Raw genomic sequence first — 22713 nt, forward strand, 5'->3', positions numbered from 1 at the left:
AAGTGTATATATCCAAATGAGAAACCGCACACAGATAACTACTACAAATAACTTTAACATTGTTTTTCTCGGTAACGAGTAAATGGCGCATATAACATTATAATTGTAAGACGACGACTTTGTGATGTGCCCGATCACGGTGTCACGTACTGTAGTGTGTAAATAGACTAACCAACGTCATTGTCATCACATGAGCTAATGACGTCATATCTACCCTGCATTTTGAAGATACGTGTTAAACGTGAAGCGTCTTATTTAAATTGGGTAAGTGTAATTAATCATTGAAATAGTAAAAAGACTAAGGCAGTGGCGGATCCAGAAAATCCATTTGGGGGTGGGAAGGCAATGACAAGAGGCGCTATACCAAGGAAACTTTAGGCTGCAATGTTGTTTACAATATGGAATTTCATTCTACGAGTTCACGTTGTGAAAATCCGTAGCCTCTGTGAGATCAACAATATTCACTTTAAACAACAATTATATTTTACAGTATTTTCACTCCAGTCTCCAATAATAGATTGTTTCGAAAATAATCAGGCGCGGATTCAGGCCCGGACCCACCCCACCCCCACCCCTATATTTGGTCAAACAATATATATTACGGAATACACCAAAAATGCCAACTTATCCGGACCATCTGTCAAGGATCTTTAAATTCTATTTTCAAAAAGAGCGGCTTCTATTAAACATATTCTGGATCCGCACCTTCTAGTTTGTTTTTTGTTTTGTTTTAAACTAAAATCCGAACCAAATTTTTAACATCAACTACCATAAATTAGTCTCCTACCTTTAATTACCGTTACATTTCCCCCAAATTCAGGCTGTCAAGCACAACGTTATGAAAAAGTAGGACAAAAGTTGGAATTAAAATATAGAAAAAATAGGATAAAAGTAGGAAAATGGAAGAAAAAATTAGGGCACAAGTAGGACTGAAACAGTACGTAGCGATGTTAGCCATGTTCATACTGGATAAATGAATGTGTTAACTTCAAAAGGTGTATTATTGAGAATACACTTAAATCTGTTTTATGTGGTGTTCAGTTTGTAGCTACCGTATACGTTTTGTTCTATCCAAAATAGTATGAATCTTATGTAACGGTCACGTTATACAGTGATTTGTATTAAATAGTTTTACACTATATTAAGAAATACACCTATTTATAAGTACAGTAATGTTGATGCACCTAGCTTGCAGCACACTAAATCAGATTAACATGATTAATTTAAATTTTCCATAACGCATTATTAAAGCGATTCGTAAAGCGATTCGTACACGTTGTACGCCTACATTGTAATATTAGTCACTGGAAAAAATTGTATTTGAAGCAATATCACAAACAGCTAACAGAAAAATTTACAATTATACTGAATTTAAAAACTGTTACTAGCCCTTATTTTTCAGACACAAGATATTACAGTTACACAAACTTAATATAAAAATATCATCTGTTAAAACTAAACATGTTAGAATGGCTTTTTAAAACTACTGCGGATAACATAGAAAGTATATTAATGCAAAATGCATAAAATAATGGAAATAGCTGCAAGTAGTGCTATCTTTGTTTGGCATGGGATAAAAAAAAGGTTTTACAGAACCACCTTTAGACTGGGTCTTTTAATGTATAAAACCGAGGTGGAAAAGTATAAATAATGTGAACTTTAACGGCAACTGGATATAAGGAGTGGATATTTTGAGGCTGAAATTCTAAAACACCACAGAAAATTACTAAAGTTGAACAGTGATGTGAGTTAAAGTTTATTTGTTTTGTTTAACGACACCACTGGAGCACATTGATTAATTTAGCATCGGATAAATGGAGAGAGGAAATCACATACCACGGCCTTTGCCCAGTTGTGGTGCACTGGTTGGAATGAGTGGAGAAAAAACAAACAAACCCAGTGATGTGAGAGGCATCTGAGATAAAAAATACAAAAAGTCAAAACCTGTCTACAGGCTATGAGTATAGATGGTGCACACTACTTAGACATTGGCAAACATAGCATTTGAGTGTCAGAAACTAAATTCTACCTCACACAATATTATTGACTTTTAGGCTCTGAATTTAATATCTTGAAATAATATGGTACCTCAAATTGGGAAATACATCTTGCTAAAAAAATAAAAATCCATAACTGTTGATTTTTATAGTAATACAAGCAAGATGCACACTTTAACATTATATTGCGGCATTTTGAAACAACACTAGGACAAGGAAGGAAGGAACTATTTTATTTAAGGACGAGGCACTCAACACGGTTGTTTGGCGCCAGACATATGGTTAAGGACCTGTCGCCACTTCATAGGCTACTCTTTTCGATTAGCAGCAAGGGATCTTTTATATGCACCATCCCACAGACAGGATAGCACATACCACGGCCTTTGATATACCAGTCGTGGTGCACTAACAGGAACGAGAAATAGCCCAATCGGCCCACCGACGGGGATCGATCCCAAACCGACCGCGCATCAAGCGAGCGCTTTACCACTGGACTACGTCCCGCCCGTGAAAAAGATAGGACAAAGACCTACAAGTAGGAAACGGTAGGAAAAGAAGGATCGCTGGACAACCTGCAGATGTTGTCCAGACAAAAATCATGAAAAAGAAATGTTACAGTGACACAGATTCCACATACGATACTGTAACGATGTCACCGATATCAACTTCGCTGAGATCGCATAGGGCAAAATACATGCAGTTTCTCCCACATTTAAAGGGAAATGCTACTATCGCGCGCAGCACCACTATGCTTGGTATATGGGCACGTTAAAATAGTTATTTATGTATCACTGGCCTGGGGACTAGTAGCTGAAAAAAGTTACTAGTCCCCAGGAAAAATCACTAGCCCCCCATTACGGCAATTTTCGGAATTCGGAAACAAAAACCGGAAAGTTCCGATTGTGTTTGCAGTAAATATGTATTTATCGAGACCAAACGAAACTTTAATACATCTACAGTTTGTATATTTAACACGTTTCATTGGCAACATAGTTTGACTGTCTTCATCATGAATCTTGGTCACAACTGCCCAGTATTACTCGCCCGGGGGATTAGCGCCATTTAAATTGCACTCGCACCCAGGGATGTCTACTCGCCTGGGGCGAGGGGGCGAGCGTTAGCTTCTATCCCTGCTTTTAGTTTCCAACACATGTTTTATTGTGGGGGGTTTTCATATATAATTTTTGTTTGTTTCAACGTAGGGAAAAAAGAAAACACTGACACATACACAATGATGTAACAAAATCCCGTCTGTCTATATAGGCTATAGCCATAGTCTGCTTTAAGTTTTCAAAACATGTTTTCTCATATCATTTTTGTTTCTTTCAACGTAGGGGGAGGGGGAGGGGGGGGGGGGGGGGGGAAGAAAACACTTTTGGCAAAAACAGATGATGTTCTGTGAAATTCAATAATTTTCAACGATTCTGTGATTTAAGGATACTGTGGTGTAGGCCTACGTCCATGTTAGTCCTACAATGGACGGCAATCACAGGACTCATTTTACTTCGTATTCAATCAAATATCACATATCTTAGTGTAATTTGTTTAAATAGTTCGTCAGGTTTCAGTAGATACAGATATATGGGAATAGTACCCCGCCACCCACCTCCATTCTCCACCCCGACCCAAATCCCACCCAAACCATAACGACATTTTTTTTTTAAATGGAAAATAATGTTATTTGTACTGTTTGTGTTTCATCGGTGACAGTACATTTTTTATTAACTTATATAAATTTACTATATGTGCAAAAATTAAAAAGGTGTAATGACTTTTAGATCATGTATACAATTGTAAAGTAAATAATCGTGAAATATTTTTAAAAGTATATTTTTTTTTTTTGCTTTAGTTTCCATGTATTTAAAAACTCCGTTTTAGTAGTGACGTTATGTACTTGAGTGTCTGTTGGATTTAATTCTAAGCGACACAACTAATGTTCTCTCTGTTGCCTTACAGAACGGTATACAATAAAATATGCTTAATGGATATAAACCATGATTAATTCAACTACGCACGGCAAAACGGAAACGTCATAGTGGTTCATACACCTATTCACTTTATGGCCCATGGATCAAACTTTTGTCCAGTGGCCTATGAATTGTGTTGGACATTCCAGTAATAATAATAATAATAATAATAATAATAATAATAATAAATAATACTAAAATTTAATACAAATCAATAACATGCATATAATTACAGAAATAAATATTAAATTTTCAAATGAATCATCAGTGTTCGAGATTAACGGTATCCCGATATCGCGGGGATACCAGAATTTAATTTTGGATACCAGACTTGAATAACCCAGTATCCCACCGGGATACCATACAAAGTTTTTTTTTTTTTTTAATCCTGCCATTTTATTTTTCGCTGAAACAATGAAAGTCGTCATTTATTGGTGAAGTTAGGTAACAGTATTTTCGAGCTCGTACCCAATCTAATGCTATGCCGTAACAGTATCTCCCCCAACTCGTACCCAGTCTAATGCTACACTGGAGCAATAGCGGGGTAGCAATACACTGGAAACTGCTACGTCACTATTGTTATTGTTGGATGCTTCCTCCCTTAAAATGTTTTTGAGATATTGATTCCACATCTGCAGAAAATTGATACAGGTAGGTTTATCATTAGTAATGTCAGAAACACTATAGATTACTGCTAAATATTAATTTATGTCAGTATTACTCAACAATAGATGCAGCAAATAATGTTGCCGATTCTGTTTGATTGCGAATTTCACGAATTCCGCGATTTCGATTACGGCGTAGTAATAGATCGGGAACAGTCCGTCCCATCATTCTGTAAAAATGTTGTAAATAATGCCAGTTTGGTTTGACGTAAGAAAAAAGTAAAAGTGGTTTGGAAATAACAAAACAATACTATGTTTCTGTGTAACTTACAAATCGGTCGGCTCAGAAATAAATCATTTGTAGTAAATTCCATATCATGAAAAAAGGCGTTTTCTGTTGGATGGAATATAAGTGGGATACTAAATTATCATGTGGGATACCAGATTTTAAAATGTTACTATCTAACTGGGATACTGCCTAAACATTTTAATCTCGAACACTGATCATAACCCCCCCCCCCCCCTAAAAAACAAACCCAACAACAACAACAACAACAACAACAACAACAAAAAAACAAAACAAAACAACAACAACCCCACATCGCGCTTCTAATAATACCCAAATCATTTCTATACCATATTGTTTTCCGGGTTCAGCCTTTTTCGCACCCTTGTTTTTGCTTCGTACACAATAAATATTAAATATTTAAGTAATATTTTAATATGATATATTTGACAAAAGGTACTTTTTGTATCTTTTCTTTTAAATTTTAAACTTAATAGCGAGAGAAATTACCTATACCAACTGAGTCCCTATGAAATGAAATTGCGGTAAGAAAAACAACAAATAATGTATGTTTATTTGCGTCTATACACTTTACGGCAATCTGACTGGTCGAGAGGTACTGGCTTTTTTGTTCATATCTCATTGAAGCGAAAACAATTAAGCCACGTCTACCCCTCCCACCCACCCTTGCCGACTTGCGGTTCTTTTCTGTAAATAGCCGGATTATTCAGGCAAACATATTTATAAGTTCCGTCCCATCATTCTATAAAAATGTATTTTGTAAATATTTTTAGTTTGGTTTGACGTAAGAAGGAAAGTAAAAGTGTTTAGAAAATAAAATTAAAACAGAAATACTGTTGTTGTGTTCAATTCAAAAATCAATCAGTTCAGAAATAAATAACTTAAGCCATCAACATGCACACAGCTAAAACTAGCAGAAACTAGCTTATCGAAAGTACTAGTCTGTGTGCTGACGGGGCCCACCTTGCACCCCCCCCCCCCTCCCCCGAATTGACCAAACTATGTTTTTCTAACAGTTTCGGACCTATATTTTAGGATTATGAATGTTAACATTGGATAAACAGGGACGCATTATGGTTTTGGAGGGGTTAAAGTGAACCATGACGCAAGATTTTTGGAATTAAAATTATGAGGTAGGTATAACAAAAATGGACATAACTTAAGTTTAGAATGACAGAGAATACTCTGTGACCACTCAAAATATTGGTATCGGTGGCTTATGTTCGTTGGTGTGTATATTATAATTATTATTTAGGTGTCCAAAGTTCAAAAGGTCGCAGATTTCAGGCAATGTTTAAAATCTGACATATGTATTTATTTGATTAGTACTCTCTTAATATTATTTTTTTTATTTATTAACAACTTGAAAACTGTAGGGGACATATCTTGCAAAAAATCTGAAGTGTTCGTGTTTGCGTGACAAATGGGAAAAGGTCTTACTTTTAACGTTAACAAAAATTTAGCTGTAGCTAAGCGTGATTTAGCGATATGTAAAGATGTCTTAGGGCTATTGACATGCTTCAAACTGGTAGAATTCAGCGTGATGTAGCCAATATATGTTCAGTGTTACGCCAGCAAACCCATAACGTTGATGGTCGATCCCATTAGCAGGATCGATTCATCAGAAGTCAGGGTCTACGAAATGGAGCTCAAACAACGACTCAAATCAGGGTCTACGAAATGGAGCTAAAAATGTGACTCAAATCAGGGTCTACGAAATGGAGCTCAAAGAGCCACTCAAATCAGGATCTACGAAATGGAGCTCAAACAGCCACTCAAATCAGGGTCTACGAAACGGAGCTGAAACAACCACTCAAATCAGGGTCTACGAAATGGAGCTCAAACAGCCACTCAAATCGCTGCACAATTACACCAGGCTACTAAGGTCTGAGTGACGGGTCAGACGATTCGAAACTGTCTAGATATTGCTCATCCGCATGCTTGACGACCACGTGTTGCGTCACTGTGAACGAATCACCACATAGTGAAGAAACGGGGAATTGTCGATGGTCTCGTGTAATATTTTCTGACGAGTCCAGATTCACTCTGCACTTCTTGGATAGGCGTGGTCACGCTTGGTGACATCGAAATGAACGCCAAGCAAACATCAACCTTAGGCCAAATAACAAATTATGATGTGGAGTGGCATCACTATGACTGACGTATTGTTCAAGGGAGGGTCATTGGTCAGTATTACTGGCAAGCAATGAACCGTGACCTTTTCCCCATATAGCATGTCTGGGACGTGATCGAGAGACATGTACAACGACGTCAACAGCCGCCGGCTACTTTAACTGAACTTGGCCTGGCGCTGCAAGAGGAGTGGGATATACTTCCTCAAATCATCATTGCGAGATTGTTACGTAGCAAGCAACGTCGAATAACGAAATGTTTGACGAATTGTGGAGGTATTACCCATTATTGATAAAAAGACGTGAACGTTCAATTCTCACGTCATCCCTATCTTGTTTCAAAAGTCGTTTTCAAAGGTCGTTATCATTCATCTATTCCTAGACAGTGATACTTCTTAATACTTCTTTAATTGGTTATTACTTCCTACATTCCTCTAATTTTGTTAAAGAGTATATTAACCATTAATACACACACCCGACAGTAGCCCCTTTCAATAATGTTCTGGTTAAGTACGTAAATATGTGATGAAGGTCAGTGACGGGTTTCTTCCTGTACTGTAGTGTGTGTATTAGTGATTAATATGTCAAATATTTGGTATAATCGAACTCAAAAATGATCAATATGTTATTAAGAAATGACTAGGTTTTGCTTCAATTTTGTTTTCCAACGTGCGCGTTGCCGTGACTGCTGTACAATAGTTCCCAATCAGAAAGTCAGTAGGTTAAAGAGCATCTGTTTCATATACTATAGCAATAGAAAATAAATGTTGAAGACTCACCGTGAGTTCTACAAGTGAGCATTTCCACCATATTTTCCGTTTACCAAATTAAGAGGGACCAATAATCTTGAAAAAAAAAAAAAATCAACTTTATTGGAAAAAAAAAAAAGTTTAGAAAATCTGAAAAGTCATAACATGGAAGGAATTTATACTCGGTCCCGTTCGCGTTGGATAGATGAAGGCGAGAAAATTACTAATTACTTTTGTAATCTCGAAAACCGTAACTTCAGAAGCAAAACCATGACTTGTGTAGAAACAGCTGATGAATCCTTAATCACAGATGCTGATGGTATTATTTTAGAAACGAAGATATCTAATGAAAATGTATATATGTCCAAAGAAAGTAGCCTTTCTAATATTGAGTTGTCATCCATATTGTCGAAGGATGATTTACCGGTTTTGACATCTGAAAAATCAAATCGTTTTGAAGGACTAATTTCTTACATAGAACTGACAAAGGCTATTAAAAAAGATGAAAAATAGTAAGTCGCATGGTAGTGATGGTTTCTCCGTTGACTTTTTAAAGTTCTTTTGGAAAGATTTGGGTCACTTTATTGTTAGATCTGTTAATCTTGGATTTTTAGATGGAGAACTCTCCACTACTCAGAAACAAGAAATTATAACCTGTATTCCTAAAGGAGATAAACCCAAACAATGTTTACATAATTGGCGTCCTATTTCTTTGCTTAATGTTGTTTATAAACTTGCTTCTTCTTGTATTGCTGAACGGTTGAAAGCCGTTTTACCAAGATTAATGCATGAAGATCAAACAGGGTTTATGGCCAAACGATATATAGGTGACAATATTCGTATCCTTTTGACAGTTTACTGTATATTGAAGCTGAAAATATCCCAGGATGCTCTTTCTGATTGACTTTGAAAATGCATTTGATTCTGTTGAATGGTCTTTCATTGAAACAACTTAATCTTTTTGCATTCCCAGTCTGGAGCTCCACGCGGTAAGACATGTTTGTTTCGCTTGTGCACACTGCACGTTCTTTATGACATTTTACTGTATATTGAAGCTGAACATATCCCAGAATGCTCTTTGTTATTGACTTTGAAAATGCATTTGATTCTGTTGAATGGTCTTTCATTGAAAAAACTCTTAATCTTTTCGGTTTTGGTGAATCTTTTAAACATTGGATTTGTACATTTTATAAATATATAAGCCTCTTGTGTAGTAGTTAATGGGAAACGATCAGAATTGTTTGATATTCAGAGAGGTTGCAGGCAGGGCGATCCTTGCTCGCCATATATTGTTTTACTTTGTGCTAAAGTGCTTACAGGCCTCATTCGTAAAAATAAACAAATAAAGGGTCTAAAAATAGGTGATAAAGAGTACCTTCTTTGTCAATATGCAGATGACACCAACTTTTTATTAGATAGGAGTAAGAAGTCATTTGAAGAAACTGTAAACACTCTTGATTTATTTGCTAAAATTTCTGGTCTGAAAATCAATTATAGAAAGTCACAAGTTGTATGGGTAGGATCTAAAAACAATTGTTTGTGTCGATACATGTCTCACTTAAAGTTAGAATGGAATCCAAAAATAGTTAAAACATTGGGCATACTTTTTTGTACAGATATCTCAAATATAGTTAACTTAAATTTTAAACGAAAACATTTTGAAATTTAAAAAATCATGAACAGTTGGATGAAACGGATTATCACCCCACTTGGTAGAATTGCAATAATCAAATCGTTGTTAATTTCTAAACTAAATTACCTCTTTCTTATACCTCCCCCCCCCCCCCCCCCCCCCCTTCCCCGAGAGAACTTAATTCAATACTTTTTTAATTTGTATGGAGTGGAAAACCTGATAGAATTAAAAGAGACATTCTGTGTAAATCAGTCCAATAAGGTCTTAGTATGATAAATATATTTAATTATGTGAAATCTTTGAAAATCACATGGATACGTAAGCTCCTTGATCAAGAATCAAAATGGAAACATATTTTGTTAACTAATTACCCTAAGCTGGAGAATTTAGCTGTTTTTGGTAATGACTATACTAGCGTTATAGTTAAGAATATCTCAAATTATTTCTGGAAATATTGTTTAACTGCTTACAGTAGTTTTGTGGAAAAAATTGCAGTGACTGAATTTAAAGACTACCTTTCTGAACCAATTTTCTTTAATAGCAATAATAAAAACTGGCTTTAATATGTATAGTTGGCTAAGAAAGGGTATATCGCAAATTTGTGATTTGTATGATGAGAATGGATAATTTCTGATATTTAAAATGTTACTATCTAACTGGGATACTGCCTAAACATTTTAATCTCGAACACTGATCATAACCCCCCCCCCCCCTTAAAACAAAACCCAACAACAACAACAACAACAACAACAAAAAAAACAAAACAAAACAACAACAACCCCACATCGCGCTTCTAATAATACCCAAATCATTTCTATACCATATTGTTTTCCCGTGTTCAGCCTTTTTCGCACCCTTGTTTTTGCTTCGTACACAATAAATATTAAATATTTTAGTAATATTTTAATATGATATATTTGACAAAAGGTACTTTTTGTATCTTTTCTTTTAAATTTAAACTTAATAGCGAGAGAAATTACCTATACCAACTGAGTCCCCTATGAAATGAAATTGCGGTAAGAAAAACAACAAATAATGTATGTTTATTTGCGTCTATACACTTTACGGCAATCTGACTGGTCGAGAGGTACTGGCTTTTTTTGTCATATCTCAATGAAGCGAAAACAATTAAGCCACGTCTACCCCTCCCACCCACCTTGCCGACTTGCGGTTCTTTTCTGTAAATAGCCGGATTATTCAGGCAAACATATTTATAAGTTCCGTCCCATCATTCTATAAAAATGTATTTTGTAAATATTTTTAGTTTGGTTTGACGTAAGAAGGAAAGTAAAAGTGTTTAGAAAATAAAATTAAAACAGAAATACTGTTGTTGTGTTCAATTCAAAAATCAATCAGTTCAGAAATAAATAACTTAAGCCATCAACATGCACACAGCTAAAACTAGCAGAAACTAGCTTATCGAAAGTACTAGTCTGTGTGCTGACGGGGCCCACCTTGCACCCCCCCCCCCCTCCCCCGAATTGACCAAACTATGTTTTTCTAACAGTTTCGGACCTATATTTTAGGATTATGAATGTTAACATTGGATAAACAGGGACGCATTATGGTTTTGGAGGGGTTAAAGTGAACCATGACGCAAGATTTTTGGAATTAAAATTATGAGGTAGGTATAACAAAAAATGGACATAACTTAAGTTTAGAATGACAGAGAATACTCTGTGACCACTCAAAATATTGGTATCGGTGGCTTATGTTCGTTGGTGGTGTATATTATAATTATATTTAGGTGTCCAAAGTTCAAAAGGTCGCAGATTTCAGGCAATGTTTAAAATCTGACATATGTATTTATTTGATTAGTACTCTCTTAATATTAATTTTTTTATTTATTAACAACTTGAAAACTGTAGGGGACATATCTTGCAAAAAATCTGAAGTGTTCGTGTTTGCGTGACAAATGGGAAAAGGTCTTACTTTTAACGTTAACAAAAATTTTAGCTGTAGCTAAGCGTGATTTAGCGATATGTAAAGATGTCTTAGGGCTATTGACATGCTTCAAACTGGTAGAATTCAGCGTGATGTAGCCAATATATGTTCAGTGTTACGCCAGCAAACCCATAACGTTGATGGTCGATCCCATTAGCAGGATCGATTCATCAGAAGTCAGGGTCTACGAAATGGAGCTCAAACAACGACTCAAATCAGGGTCTACGAAATGGAGCTAAAAATGTGACTCAAATCAGGTCTACGAAATGGAGCTCAAAGAGCCACTCAAATCAGGATCTACGAAATGGAGCTCAAACAGCCACTCAAATCAGGATCTACGAAACGGAGCTGAAACAACCACTCAAATCAGGGTCTACGAAATGGAGCTCAAACAGCCACTCAAATCGCTGCACAATTACACCAGGCTACTAGGTTCTGAGTGACGGGTCAGACGATTCGAAACTGTCTAGATATTGCTCATCTGCATGCTTGACGACCACGTATTGCGTCACTGTGAACGAATCGCCACATAGTGAAGAAACGGGGAATCGTCGATTGTCTCGTGTAATGTTTTCTGACGAGTCCAGATTCACTCTGCACTTCTTGGATAGGCGTGGTCACGCTTGGTGACATCGAAATGAACGCCAAGCAAACATCAACCTCAGGCCAAATAACAAATTATGATGTGGAGTGGCATCACTATGACTGACGTATTGTTCAAGGGAGGGTCATTGGTCAGTATTACTGGCCAGCAGTGAACCGTGACCTTTTCCCCATATAGCATGGCTGGGACGTGATCGAGAGACATACACGGCGACGTCAACAGCCACTAGCTACTTTAACTGAACTTGGCCTGGCGCTGCAAGAGGAGTGGGATATACTTCCTCAAATCATCATTGCGAGATTGTTACGTAGCAAGCAACGTCGAATAACGAAATGTTTGACGAATTGGGGAGGTATTACCCATTATTGATAAAAGACGTGAACGTTCAATTCTCACGTCATCCCTATCTTGTTTCAAAAGTCGTTTTCAAAGGTCGTTATCATTCATCTATTCCTAGACAGTGATACTTCTTAATACTTCTTTAATTGGTTATTACTTCCTACATTCCTCTAATTTTGTTAAAGAGTATATTAACCATTAATACACACACCCGACAGTAGCCCCTTTCAATAATGTTCTGGTTAAGTACGTAAATCTGTGATGAAGGTCAGTGACGGGTTTCTTCCTGTACTGTAGTGTGTGTATTAGTGATTAATATGTCAAATATTTGGTATAATCGAACTCAAAAATGATCAATATGTTATTAAGAAATGACTAGGTTTTGCTTCAATTTTGTTTTCCAACGTGCGCGTTGCCGTGACTGCTGTACAATAGTTCCCAATCAGAAAGTCAGTAAGTTAAAGAGCATCTGTTTCATATACTATAGCAATAGAAAATAAATGTTGAAGACTCACCGTGAGTTCTACAAGTGAGCATTTCCACCATATTTTCTGTTTACCAAATTAAGAGGGACCAATAATCTTGAAAAAAAAAAAAATCAACCTTATTGGAAAAAAGAAAAAGTTTAGAAAATCTGAAAAGTCATAACATGGAAGGAATTTATACTCGGTCCCGTTCGCGTTGGATAGATGAAGGCGAGAAAATTACTAATTACTTTTGTAATCTCGAAAACCGTAACTTCAGAAGCAAAACCATGACTTGTGTAGAAACAGCTGATGAATCCTTAATCACAGATGCTGATGGTATTATTTTAGAAACGAAGATATTTAATGAAAATTTATATATGTCCAAAGAAAGTAGCCTTTCTAATATTGAGTTGTCATCCATATTGTCGAAGGATGATTTACCGGTTTTGACATCTGAAAAATCAAATCGTTTTGAAGGACTAATTTCTTACACAGAACTGACAAAGGCTATTAAAAAATATGAAAAATAGTAAGTCGCATGGTAGTGATGGTTTCTCCGTTGACTTTTTAAAGTTCTTTTGGAAAGATTTGGGTCACTTTATTGTTAGATCTGTTAATCTTGGATTTTTAGATGGAGAACTCTCCACTACTCAGAAACAAGAAATTATAACCTGTATTCCTAAAGGAGATAAACCCAAACAATGTTTACATAATTGGCGTCCTATTTCTTTGCTTAATGTTGTTTATAAACTTGCTTCTTCTTGTATTGCTGAACGGTTGAAAGCCGTTTTACCAAGATTAATGCATGAAGATCAAACAGGGTTTATGGCCAAACGATATATAGGTGACAATATTCGTATCCTTTTGACAGTTTACTGTATACTGAAGCTGAAAATATCCCAGGATGCTCTTTCTGATTGACTTTGAAAATGCATTTGATTCTGTTGAATGGTCTTTCATTGAAAAAACTTAATCTTTTTGCATTCCCAGTCTGGAGCTCCACGCGGTAAGACATGTTTGTTTCGCTTGTGCACACTGCACGTTCTTTATGACATTTTATTGTATATTGAAGCTGAACATATCCCAGAATGCTTTTTGTTATTGACTTTGAAAATGCATTTGATTCTGTTGAATGGTCTTTCATTGAAAAAACTCTTAATCTTTTCGGTTTTGGTGAATCTTTTAAACATTGGATTTGTACATTTTATAAATATATAAGCCTCTTGTGTAGTAGTTAATGGGAAACGATCAGAATTGTTTGATATTCAGAGAGGTTGCAGGCAGGGCGATCCTTGCTCGCCATATATTGTTTTACTTTGTGCTAAAGTGCTTACAGGCCTCATTCGTAAAAATAAACAAATAAAGGGTCTAAAAATAGGTGATAAAGAGTACCTTCTTTGTCAATATGCAGATGACACCAACTTTTTATTAGATGGGAGTAAGAAGTCATTTGAAGAAACTGTAAACACTCTTGATTTATTTGCTAATATTTCTGGTCTGAAAATCAATTATAGAAAGTCACAAGTTGTATGGGTAGGATCTAAAAACAATTGTTTGTGTCGATACATGTCTCACTTAAAGTTAGAATGGAATCCAAAAATAGTTAAAACATTGGGCATACTTTTTTGTACAGATATCTCAAATATAGTTAACTTAAATTTTAAAGGAAAACATTTTGAAATTTAAAAAATCATGAACAGTTGGATGAAACGGATTATCACCCCACTTGGTAGAATTGCAATAATCAAATCGTTGTTAATTTCTAAACTAAATTACCTCTTTCTTATACCCCCCCCCCCCCCCCCCCCCCCCTTCCCCGTTCCAAGTAACGTTTTTGAGAGAACTTAACTCAATACTTTTTTAATTTGTATGGAGTGATAGAATTAAAAGAGACATTCTGTGTAAATCAGTCCAATAAGATCTTAGTATGATAAATATATTTAATTATGTGAAATCTTTGAAAATCACATGGATACGTAAGCTCCTTGATCAAGAATCAAAATGGAAACATATTTTGTTAACTAATTACCCTAAGCTGGAGAATTTAGCTGTTTTTGGTAATGACTATACTAGCGTTATAGTTAAGAATATCTCAAATTATTTCTGGAAATATTGTTTAACTGCTTACAGTAGTTTTGTGGAAAAAATTGCAGTGACTGAATTTAAAGACTACCTTTCTGAACCAATTTTCTTTAATAGCAATATAAAAACTGGCTTTAAATATTTTGTAAAGTATAGTTGGCTAAGAAAGGGTATATCGCAAATTTGTGATTTGTATGATGAGAATGGATAATTTCTCTCTCTGGCGGATTTTAAAGAGGTACATGGCATTAACATCTCTTTTATGGACTATTTAGGAGAGGTTAATTCTTGTAAACAATATCTCAGGAAACTGAACTTTAAGACTGATTATACTAATATATCTTTAGATGACAGTCCTCTTTTACATAAACTACTGTCTGTCAAGAAAGGCTCAAAACTGTATTATTTTGTTTTGGAATCATCTGGGATTAATAATAAAGCCAAATCAAAATGGGAAATTCAATTTGGATCAGAACTTAATTGGTCTAGCATCTTTGTAAAACCATTTAAAACAACTTTGGAAACAAAACTCAGATGGTTTCAATATCGAATATTAAATAGAATATTAACAACCAATACCTTTTTGTATAGAATAAACTTAAGAAACGATGATAATTGTATTTTTTTGCTCTGGGCAAAAAGAAACCTTATCACACCTTTTTGGAGAATGTAGACTTGTTTCCAAATTTTGGTCCGATTTAATCCATTATATTATGGGTAGTTGTATCCATATGAATAATATGAGTTTTTCTGAAGAAATGATAATTCTTGGCATAAAAATCCCCACATAACAACAGATGCTGCATTTGATTTTTTATTACCCTTTGCTAAATTTCACATTTACAAATGCAAAGTCCAAAAATCAAACCTCAACTTTAAACATTTGCAAAAGGAAGTTCAATATAGATATAATATTGAACATTCAATCCACCAGGGAAGAAATAATCTGCATCTGTTTCATAAAATGTCCAATTAAATGTCTTTGTGGCTTTGCTCCCAGCAGTTCATACCTGTTTCAGGCCTCTTTTTTTTTTTTTGTATATACATAGTAATTGAACAGGTTGTTTTTTGATGGTATTACTTTTTCTGTGACTGGGAAGCTGAGGGCATTTACTAGTATGTGTCAGTGTGTGGGTGTGTATCAATTAAATTAGGTGTGAATGAATGTTTTAAAAAAATCTATTCACCATTCTATAATAAACTGTTTTGTTGATACAACTTCCTGGGTCCTGTTGACCACACGCCCTCTGTTTCCTCCCTGGATAGAGGGTAGGCTTTGTTGTAAGGGAAAGGTGAATTAAAAAAAGCAAGGACTGTAAAGACAGAAATCAACGTTGGTGTGACAGTGGCTTTCAGCCGTAATTACAGAAATAAATCAACGTTGGTGCGACAGTGACTTTCAACCGTGTCTACAAGCAGAAATCAACGTTGGTGTGACAGCCATGATTACAGACCGAAATCAACGTTGGTGCGACAGTGACATTCAGCCGTGACTACAGACAGAAATCAACGTTGGTCCGACAGTGACATTCAGCCGTGATTACAGACATAAGCCAAGGTTGTGTCAATGTACTCATGTTTTGTTGTCTGTGTTATTGACTCATGCATATAATCACGTATCCTGTTGTTTAGTTTAGAATATAATTTTAAAATACATTTGTTTTATTTATAGGCACTACACATGAAGTTATCAATCCTGTTTGTTGCTGTCTTGACTACCATCAAGCTTGATCTAGGTAATGTACAATTATTGAATATTTTTATCATATACTGACACAGACATGTATTTCCATTAGCTTAATTAAGCTTCAGACTATAACTTCTAGCTTTAAGTTTAGAATAACTTAGGTACTGGGCATTAAATTCAACAAATCAGATTGCCAGTTGTAGGTATGCGCAACTGACGTGAGAGACTGAGCACTTATTCTTTGACATGACAGGTGGTGTGGGAACTGACTTGAGAGATCGTCCCCTATCTCTTTGACATGATATGTGTTAGTAACACGAATTACCTATGACACGAAAGATGGTATGGGCAACTGACAAATGTTCCAGGAATTAAGTTTAAAATGTTTTCTTCATCACTCACACCTGCCGACCTAAATGAGTTGGGGTTACCCTTCAAAATGTTAATACCCACTAATCATTAAAAGCGACTTACAATATTTTGTTGCTTCAAACCTAACAGAAAGTTAGAAACAAACATTGGGAATCATAAACAGTAATAAAAGTTGACTTTTGAATATATTACTCTAGTGGTAGTGTCAGCCGTTTCATCTTGAACTGGAAACATGTTGACACCATTCCTGAAACTGTCCATAACCATTAACATGTATCTATTCCCACTAGGTGTTTTTGGTAACTGCCAAAACAAAACATGTCGCTAACCTATCCATCGGGGCACCTACTCTCATATTTTATAATGAAGCTTCATGATATTTTGGAGGTGGTTTGTTGGCACCACATATACTACACTGAACTATCCAGTTATTTACATCCTTTCCAACTCCACACCAATAATATATCTGAAGTACCTTTCTCTTCCTTTTTCTCTTCTCAAGGTGGCCTGCCAAAATTGCATTATGCATTTGGTAGAGAACGTCTTTCTTCATACACCTTGAAGTAAGAAACTGCAGTTTCAGTCCCATTCTTAGATATTTTTCTTATAAAGAGAAACCCATGCTTCATCTCTAGACTGTCCCAATACAGAAGATAATGTCTTGTATAGGGACTCGCTGGACATGCTATTGACCCATCGGGACGTTTCTCTTGATCCATCTACTCACATAGTGGCCTTAAATCTGGATCACTACGCCGTTTCTTTCTCAACTCACTTGCTGAAAGAAGCTAATTCCATGGAAACCAAACATCCGTCACCAGCATATCCATTCTTGTAAATATTCTCCTGCATGTATCACTAGTGGCCAAACACCACATTAACTGATAGAGACTCTTCTCTATCAAACCATGACGTCCATCAAGATCCCTCAAACCTCGAGTGGAATAATCACTTCATTTTATTCCATTAAGTAAATATTGTCACTTCTTTCCAAGATGTTTATACATCTTCAACATCACAGGCTCTCCTTGACATGTTAAATTTACATTTGGCACAAATATGCCGATCACACACAACAATACTGCTAGCAATAGACTCATTACTCGGTTGCAATACGACTCCACTGCATACAAAACTTGTTTGTGTGTTAAAAATCTTCTGACTCTTCTACAACATCTTTTACATGGGCCACATTTCACATTTTCCATAATTTCCTATATATTGTATTAATTTTATCTTTTTGAACTGCCCGCTCTAAAATTGGCGTCTAAAATATTTATTTTAAAAATTATTTAGGGTTATATTGTTATTTATTTTTGGACTTACACTTTTAAATTTAACTATTATTAAAGTCCCTATTGCCAATTTTGGTTTAAAAATCTAAATTTTCCATTAGTATTCTCTCCTGGACCAAGGGTTGGCTATCCAGAAACTTGGCCCGCGACATACATGCCTGGCACCTTAGTGGTATATGGGCATGTTACAAAATACTCTCACTCACACCCAAAGATGACAAAGTGGCACCCTACAGAATTTCATTCATATTTTTAAACAAATCTATGAAAAATTAGCTTGTTATACCCCATTTCAATGTTCACTTCATTCACTGCCCGACTATTAGGAAAACGTAGTGTGTTTCCTGTGATGACTCCTGGTCAGAATTACCAAATGTTTGACATCAAATAGCCGATGATTAATTAATCAATATGCTCCAGTGTTGTCGTTCAACAAAACAAACAATTATTCAACATTCTACTAGCGTATGTTGTAACTTTCTCAACGTCATTTTGAACATTGGCTACATTGCTAGATGTTGAAGATGAGAATGAAACGTTAATTGAGTAGCATTTGCAGAATTTCATTTGTTAAATCACAAAACTAATCCTAACAAATAGGTTCTAAATTCACACACAAAAAAAAAAAAAAACGCGTTTAGCTGAACAACTGCAAAATTTAACGAAACAAATACCGGAACACATGACTGGGTTATTTTTAGTTTTAGATGTGACTAAGGGAAGGAAGGCTACTGATTTTTGTGATTTGACAAACCTAGAATGATATCATAGGTTTTTGGGGTCAAATAACCGAAGTAAACCATTTCAAGACTGGGTAGGGATTACATCTTAGGACGTTTTTAATAGGATTAGCGAATGATATTAACAAAAAGCGAAATATATTGTCAAATATTAACCAAAAAATTATATAATAAATAGACAATTTCATGGTGTTTTTTCGAATACATTTTCTATATTGTAGCCAATAACATGAAATGGTTGCCATCTTGGACGCCATCTTGAATTGATTAAAATACACGAAGATGACCATGGTTTATCAGGCACTTTCCACAAAGGGAAACAATAAAAAACACACCCAAATACAAACTTTTCAGGGTTTGCCATAGTCTACCACACACTTAATTATCACTAAGCCACTTGTTTCCCCGAGGGGAAGGGCACATAACCCGCTGCCAGAGGTCAAACACCTGGCAATCAGTATCAAATGGAACAAGCTTTCATGCTGCAGACCCACATAGTGGCAAACATTTGATAGCCTGCTCTATCTCAAAACAGGGGGTTACCTTTCATAATTGTTAATAAACTATTTTCTATATTTTAAATGCTAACGGTTAACCCCTTACCCTGTATATAATACATCCTGCTGTTATAATACTTATATAGGGATCAAAGATCGAAAATGTGGATTTTTCGCTTTATGATGACTGTTTTGTTTGGAATGTATCTTGTAATATGTCATTTATAGGGTTTTGAAGGTCGTTGAGCACGATTTCATGCTGGAAAATCAATTTGGAAAATCCAGCATTGCTCAAATCCAAGATGCTGTCATAAAATGCAATACGGCTGACTCAAATAATCATATTTGAAACATGTAAATTGTTATATATCTTTTCCTTGTGTGTTCATGGCCCATGTGTTCATGTTCTCGGGTCATTGCATTTTGACATTTCGATAATCCGTAATCCACGATGTTTGACCAATACCACGATATTGACTTTGGCAGTGAACTCAGAGACTCATAAACTACTTCATATGTAAACAGAAATATTAATTTGTTTACAACAGTAGAGCAAATGGTCTGCTAGTTTTAGTGTTCAGCACTTCATTGAACCCAATGCAGAGTGATAGCGGCCAGGGTGTGTACGTGGCCTTAAAATCCTTGACAGTGCTGGAATTTAACCTCCTCCCATTCAAGGCCTTAAAAGTGCTGGAATTTTACTGTGTGCTTGAAAATCCTTGAAAACTGACACTACCACATGATTAGTTTTCTTCTATTATTCCAAAGAACTATGAGACAACAACAGACAACCACGACTGGCCCCAAAAGCAGCCAAATCGTAAATACAGCAATGTGGTCCTCACAACCTGCCACCCCATGTATACGTGGACTGTGCCACTCATCGCATGGGCTATCCACAAATGGATGTGCTCATGTAGCTGACAGGGGTGGAGAGTTTTAAACTTGTTATATACCTGGGAGGAAGCACCTGGTATTGTATACATCATGTGCACATGCTCAAGGCGATTCGTTTTAGCGTGGATCTAATGGATCTATATTTATTTTTTTACGCTCGAGATAATAATTACAAAGACATGGGAAAATGCCGATTTCAGCAGCTTTGGTTAAATAGGCCACAGGTCACCTGCTGGCTTGTGCCTGTTAAAGATCCTTACAAAGAGCACAGCAGGTCGTGTGCGCGTGCCTTTGATGTCTCTAGCATGGGGGAATCAGCAGAAAAAGAAGACAATGATGGGCAGTAATAGCATTCATCATGTTTGATTTTATAGGTTACCTGATGGTAAATATGTGTGTAGAAATAAAATATATGTTCTTGAAAATGTAGACGTATTTATGGCCTTGAAAAACTTGTTTTACACCCTTGAAAGTCCGGTAAAAAAGCCTTGAATTTTATCCTTGCAATGGTGTATGCACCCTGGGTGGCAGGTGGAGGGTTAGGAACTTGGGACAATGCAGGGGCGGATGTATAATGTTTACATTTTAAGGGGGAAAGGAGTATGATGGAAAATGGAAACTTTCTATGAAAATACTTTGAAAGTGTGTAATGTTTTATTAACATAAATGCATTTAAATGCGTTCTTGTGGCATCCTGATTGGTCTGAGACAGCACCAGAAACCACAGGAACGCAGCAACGACTCATCAGTTCCACATTCCACATTCCACATCTATCTATATATCTATATATATATATATGTTTTAAAATAATAATAATAATAATAATAATAAAACATTTAATAATTTGAGGACATGGGGTTGGTTTAAAGCAATATATCTCAAAAGGATATGTTCTTAAACAAAATCAACAATGAACAAAATATACAAATAATACCCCAATTTTGACTTTCGATAAATATCGCATATTGTGCATCTAGTTTAACGTGCAATATTCAATGAAATTGAATAAAACACTACTTTTAAATTGTCTTAAACCATATTTTGTATAAAATAATTTTTAAAAATAGGTAAGTCCACTTTCTTAATAATATAACCAAGTAACCATGCAGTGGTTATAGACATGTGGAATAGGTTTCAACCCGATGTGGGGCGGGACGAATTCCAGTGATAAAGTGCTCGATTGATGAATGAGTCTCTTTCCTTCAATAATTAATTGTAAAAGTTTTTAAAACATTTTGATTTCTATACAATATTTTAAAATATACATACCTTGTTTTAGATATTGTATTGTACTATACAGCTACTTACACTGTGGTTTTACATAAATATATACAAATAATATGTTCATATATTTACCATTTGTGTCACTCAACAGCCGATGTGAATTTGTGTGCTGGAGTGTCGTTAAACAAATATTTATTCATTCATTCATTCATTTAAACAAAACAAATCTAACTTTTTCAACCTGATTGGTCTATAGGAACATGTATATAAAATATAATTTTGTATACCCCATGTATGTATGTATGTATTGATGTATGAATATCTATACATTGTATGTATGTCGAGGTTGACTGTTACATACATATATATTAACGCACTGGCGCAGGGGATAATTACATTCTTTCTGGCCTCACAAATTGTCCCATGCCGTTACTGGGACTCGAACCTGTGGCATCGAATCGCCCAACTATGCGTATTCATAGAAAAGATGCTCTAAGTCAACTGTATGCATGAGGCCTACAAGCTATGCGTTGGATCCCACTTACGTACATGAAACGGTGGGCAGATGTATGTATATATGCATGCATGCATGTGTCAGGGAACATTTTGTTCAGTATCGCGTTGCAATTCACCACACAATTTTAAAACATTAAACAGTAATTGCTAATCAATTTTCATTTGATTAGAAATCTCGCTAATCAAGGTTTTGAAAACAAAATGTTCCCTGTGAGTGTGTGTATGTGTGTGCGTGCGTGTGCGTATGCGTGCGTGTTTGTTGTGTTAATAAATGTGTATACATGTATATTTTAATATATAATAGTTACCTTTATTCACTTATTTGTTTTTTTTCTAGGGGAAGGAAAGCTAACCGCTGTTTGCATATCGCCGGAATTCTTTGGGCAGGCGGCAACATTAACCTGTTATGGATATTTTACAGCGGCACTATACTGGGTTAAACCAGGCGGTGAAATTGTCAGACAGTGTAAGCCGCAAAAAAAAGAAACGTGTTTGATTAAAGCTCAAGGATACAGCAGTCCCACGGATAACGATCTAACCAAAGACATTTTGGTGATAAAGTCCATACGTAAAGACCATGTTGGTACGTGGACGTGCCGAGATGATTTTCGCCGATCAGATGCTACTTGTTGGATAGGCCCTAAACGGAAGAAAGGTT

The 22713-nt window shown here is 35.7% G+C and overlaps 1 protein-coding gene across 1 annotated transcript in view; it reads left to right on the plus strand.

Moving 5' to 3' along the window:
* The first annotated feature begins 218 nt into the window (after positions 1 to 218).
* LOC121385899 (scavenger receptor class F member 1-like) overlaps positions 219 to 22713 on the plus strand; it is a 67897-nt gene continuing 45402 nt past the window's right edge. Inside the window, exons 1-3 of the mRNA XM_041516690.1 lie at positions 219 to 264; positions 16499 to 16562; positions 22393 to 22710. Coding sequence (XP_041372624.1) covers positions 16508 to 16562; positions 22393 to 22710 — 373 coding nt within the window. The 5' untranslated portion in view covers positions 219 to 264; positions 16499 to 16507. The remainder of the gene's footprint in view (positions 265 to 16498; positions 16563 to 22392; positions 22711 to 22713) is intronic.

This window comes from Gigantopelta aegis, chromosome 12 (genome assembly GCF_016097555.1).
Source record: "Gigantopelta aegis isolate Gae_Host chromosome 12, Gae_host_genome, whole genome shotgun sequence".
NCBI lineage: Eukaryota > Metazoa > Mollusca > Gastropoda > Neomphalida > Peltospiridae > Gigantopelta > Gigantopelta aegis.